The sequence below is a fragment of the Protomyctophum bolini genome (genome assembly GCF_963924005.1).
Source record: "Protomyctophum bolini genome assembly, chromosome: 11".
Classification (NCBI taxonomy): Eukaryota; Metazoa; Chordata; class Actinopteri; order Myctophiformes; family Myctophidae; genus Protomyctophum; species Protomyctophum bolini.
Window position 1 is genome coordinate 7,899,404 of NC_137872.1, and position 5,000 is coordinate 7,904,403.

At 45.4% G+C, this 5,000-nt stretch overlaps 1 protein-coding gene across 2 annotated transcripts in view; it reads left to right on the forward strand.

The window, feature by feature from the left end:
* LOC308324612 (oxysterol-binding protein-related protein 7-like) overlaps window positions 1–5,000 on the forward strand; it is a 43,200-nt gene that overhangs the window by 26,016 nt on the left and 12,184 nt on the right. For both annotated transcript variants that reach the window (XM_080776755.1, XM_080776756.1), the window contains exons 12-16: window positions 1,073–1,141; window positions 2,172–2,367; window positions 3,256–3,330; window positions 3,556–3,770; window positions 4,435–4,572. In XM_080776755.1, coding sequence (XP_080632881.1) covers window positions 1,073–1,141; window positions 2,172–2,367; window positions 3,256–3,330; window positions 3,556–3,770; window positions 4,435–4,572 — 693 coding nt within the window. The remainder of the gene's footprint in view (window positions 1–1,072; window positions 1,142–2,171; window positions 2,368–3,255; window positions 3,331–3,555; window positions 3,771–4,434; window positions 4,573–5,000) is intronic.

Below are 5,000 nucleotides of genomic sequence, written 5' to 3' on the forward strand. Positions count from 1 at the left end.
TAGATCAACAATGGCGACCACCTCCGCCATTGTTGTTTTGGGGAGACAAGGAGGCGCTTCTTCTACAACCAAATAGAACGGTGGTGAACTGTGGCGGTCGCTGACACAATGTAACCAATGACTGACCAGCTCTCTGCTTAGTTGACACAATTTAGCCAATGACTGACCAGCTCTCTGCTTAGTTGACACAATTTAGCCAATGACTGACCAGCTCTCTGCTTAGTTGATACAATGTGTGTTAATTAGCGCTCTATTTAATGATACAACTGTAAAGTTGGCTTACTGCTAATCAAAGCTCTGGTCGATCGGCAGCTCCGTCTTCCATTGCTTTCCCTTCAGCCTCAATGCATTGGTGGTGGATGAGGCCTTTCTAGGCCTTTTTAAAGAGTATTCCATTTCAAATGGCGCTGGATAAATAAAGCGACTGTGTTTAGTGGCTCAATAGCAACTCCCCGTGACCGGGCATCTAAAATATGAACGCTCCTAAAGACTCTTAGCCAGTGATTAGTCCGATCAGCGCGACCACCTCCGCCATTGTTGTTTTGGGGAGACGAGGAGGCGCTCTTCTTTCTACAACCAAATAGAACGGTGGTGAACTGTGGCGGTCGCTGGACTATCGCCCCCTGGTGCTGGCCAGGGTTGAGTTAATTCAGGACTATGTCTTTATGTGATCAGTGTGTCTCTATGTCAAACATGGCATTTTGACACAAAGGCCAACCAGAAGACAGCGTGGCTATGACCCCTGACACACACACACACACACACACACACACACACACGCACTCGCGCGCTCACGCAAAACAGGTTAGGGTGCGTTCACACACACACTGAGTCATTCACACTGACTGGGCGACCGAGCATAGTTTATATGTTATCGTGATGAACTAGTCTCTCTCTCTCTTATTCACGCCCGCAAAAAAATCAACATGCCTGCTTTATTAATGTGTGCGTTTTTTGTGTTTCTGTGTATACACGTGTGTGTGTGACTGTTTGACTGTGTGTGTGTGTGACTGTGTGTGTGTGTGTGTGTGTGTGTGTGTGTGACTGTTTGACTGTGTGTGACTGTGTGTAGTTGGACGTCCAGTCTCGTCTCACCAACGTCCACACTCTCTCCTCCTCTGACTCCACTCAGTCCACTGAGGTAGGTGTGTGCATGCACGCTACTGTAGGTACACTGTGTGTGTGTGTGTGTGTGTGTGTGTGTGTACACACTGGAAACTTGTCTATCTCTTGTAACGTTATATTAATTAGATTTGAGCTTTGCTAGTTTGCTTTCACCTCGTCGAGGTCAACACTGTTGTCATGATCGTGATATAAAGTATAATTGCACGCCGGTGTTTTCATTCAAATCAGCGCAAGGCAAAACCATGCAGGCCGGCGGCTTGCATTGCGTCGTACTGGTAGGTCTTGGTACTGGTAGGTCTTGGTACTGGTAGGTCTTGCTACTGGTAGGTCTTGCTACTGGTAGGTCTTGGTACTGGTAGGTCTTGGTACTGGTAGGTCTTGGTACTGGTAGGTCTTGGTACTGGTAGGTCTTGGTACTGGTAGGTCTTGGTACTGGTAGGTCTTGGTACTGGTAGGTCTTGGTACTGGTAGGTCTTGCTACTGGTAGGTCTTGGTACTGGTAGGTCTTGCGCTGCTGATCCTAAACCAGTATAATCATCACACGTAACACAGCCGTTCATGTCAATGCAACACTAACCTGATCCTAGGTCAGCCTAAATTATCACTTTAAACAGAACTTTTTTCCCCAGTCTTTCTCCTCCACGGAGAGAGTCTCTACAGTGACACACACACACACACACACACACACACACACACACACACACACACACACACACACACACACACACACACACACACACACACACACAGTAGACTACGGGTCATCTCAGGTCCATTCGGACATTACACACAATGATTGACAGACCCGAGTTCCGAGGGGGATACGTCCGATTTCGACCCGGCCCGGTTGATTACGATAAAACACGACTCCGACCCGAGCGGGTCCCGGGTCAACTCGGGTATTTTGGGAGTCGGGGTACCTGGTGAAGAGCTCTACTTCTCACATGGATCCTCTTTACTCTGAGTGTTCAAATGGACCACAATGGTCTCCTCATTTGAAATACTATTTGAAAATCTGGAATTTCTCTCCTCTCCTCTCCTCCCAGACCCCCGGGCCCGGCCTCAGAGCCCCCGGGCCCGGCCTCAGAGAGCGCGCCCCGTCCGTAGCAGACTCCATGGCAGAGTACTTTGACGCTAACGAGGTGATCGTGTGTGACAGCTCGTCGGACAACGAGGCGTCCGACGAGTCTGGCCTGAGTGACGTCACGACGACTACCAACTCTGAGCCGGACGAGGGACATGGTGAGTGTGTAACGGTCGGATATTTCCATCACTGCTACTAATTATTAAATCACGGGTTGTGAATGATCTCCTCTTAGGATACAGTTGATACAGTTGAATGCAAAGAATTAGCCTAAATAAGCAAGCCGTAAACAGTCAGAAAAAAAGCTCAAGTCATTATGACCCGTTTATCTCACCCAGGTCTAAATTGATTTATTTAGCGAATGCAAAGTTCTTAAGCCAAGCGGTCTAAATGGGTTAAGGTGTTAAAATGTTTGTCTAAGGAAAAATAAACATTAAACCTGTGTATACACTCAGGCATGAAGGAAGCATGAGTTCAAGTCCGTTGCTCTCCCCTTGTCCCCCATATATGGGGGACTAGGTTGGTGGAGGGTATGTAGAGCCCAGGATCACATTAGATGATTGACACAGGGGTGAAAAATGGGTTACAAAATCGCGGGATAAAAAATATATTAAAAAAAAAGAAAAACCTGTGTATATAGGATTAATAATAATGTATTTTTATATATATGCCAGCCTCCAGTACAGTCATGTACAGAGCCAGTGTCTCCAGTATATTAATAATGTATATTTATATATATTCCAGCCTCCAGTACAGTCCTGTACAGAGTGTAATAATGTGTATTTCTATATATTTCAGCCTCCAGTACAGTCATGTACAGAGCCAGTGTCTCCAGTATATTAATAATGTATATTTATATATATTCCAGCCTCCAGTACAGTCCTGTACAGAGTGTAATAATGTGTATTTCTATATATTTCAGCCTCCAGTACAGTCATGTACAGAGCCAGTGTCTCCAGTATATTAATAATGTATATTTATATATATTCCAGCCTCCAGTACAGTCCTGTACAGAGTGTAATAATGTGTATTTCTATATATTTCAGCCTCCAGTACAGTCATGTACAGAGCCAGTGTCTCCAGTGCTCCTGACAAACCCAGTCCAGTTCCTACTGACACAGGTAAATATTATTCACATTATTTATTTACTCGTACAGTAATATCACCCTCCAGGGCGGCGCACCTTGCTACCTGCCCCCGGGGCAGATAACAGTAATTTTAACGTTACTCATATCACCCTCCAGGGCAGATAAAAGTACTCATATCACCCTCCAGGGCGGCGCACCATGCTACCTGCCCCCGGGGCAGATAACCGTAATATTAACGTTACTCATATCACCCTCCAGGGCGCCGTACGGTCCTCCCCGCCTACGGGGCAGATAACAGCCACATTGGCATCATGACCATCCTCTACAACAACATTGGTAAGGACCTGTCGAGGGTGTCCATGCCTGTCGCCCTGAACGAACCTGTCTCACTGCTCCAGAGGCTGAGCGAAGAGCTGGAGTACAGCGAGCTACTGGACATCGCTAACCGCACGGAGGACCCCTACGAGAGAATGGTAATTAATACTAATTAATATGTTAATTAACATCGCCAACCGCACCGAGGACCCCTACGAGAGGATGGTCATTATTGCCACTGCAGGTCACATTTACTATGAAATCGTGCATTTCCAGTCAGTCAGTCAGTCGGTGGTTTGGTGGTTTGGTCACGCCCAGGCATATCCCTGATGTCATCAATATTAAGCCCATATATGGAGATCCCTGATGTCATCAATATTGGCCAGTAACTCTACATCTGACCTCAAACCCTTAGATCTCCATATATGGAGCTGTTCTGACATCCCATTATGTTGATCCTTCCCCATCCATCCTTCCTCTTTGATGTCTCCCTCAGTATCAGTGGCTATGCCTGGGCCTCTTAGAGGAATCATTATCATATATTTTATATATATTCCAGGTCTATATGGCAGCGTTCTCCATCAGTGGCTATGCCTGGGCCTCATGGAGGAATCATTATCATATATTTTATATATATTCCAGGACTATATGGCAGCGTTCTCCATCAGTGGCTATGCCTGGGCCTCATGGAGGAATCATTATCATATATTTTATATATATTCCAGGTCTATATGGCAGCGTTCTCCATCAGTGGCTATGCCTGGGCCTCATGGAGGAATCATTCTGTATATATTGTGTATTATATTTTATATATATTTGTAGGTCTATATGGCAGCCTTCAGTATCTCCGGGTACGCTTGGGCCTCATGGAGGTATCGCTACAAACCCTTCAATCCTGTTCTGGGAGAAACCTACGAGAACATCCGAGACGACCGAGGGTTCCGATTCGTCAGCGAACAGGTACTGATGTGCTCACTGCCGGTCCGTCCGTCCGTCCGTCTATCTACTGTATCGATAGATGATCATGATATTATAACCTTTTTTCCTTGGGTAAATTCCTGTGTCATACAGGTAGCTATATATATATATATATATATATATATATATATATATATATATATATATGCTAATAAGTTTGATGCAGTAAGTTGTCCGTCTCTGTTCCCTGGAGTGTGCAGACCCTTCCTTGGAAGGTTTTTCTCTTTTTTGATGTCTATGCCTGATAACTAGACTTGCACCTCCTACGGGTCTTTTTGGATGTGCAGGAGTCCCTTTTTTGTCTCATATATATTAGCGCAATGATGCTGTTAAATAGTCTATTAAACCAACACAATGCACTTGAATAATGTTGATAAAACCGCATCGAAATCAACAGTACAGAGCAAACC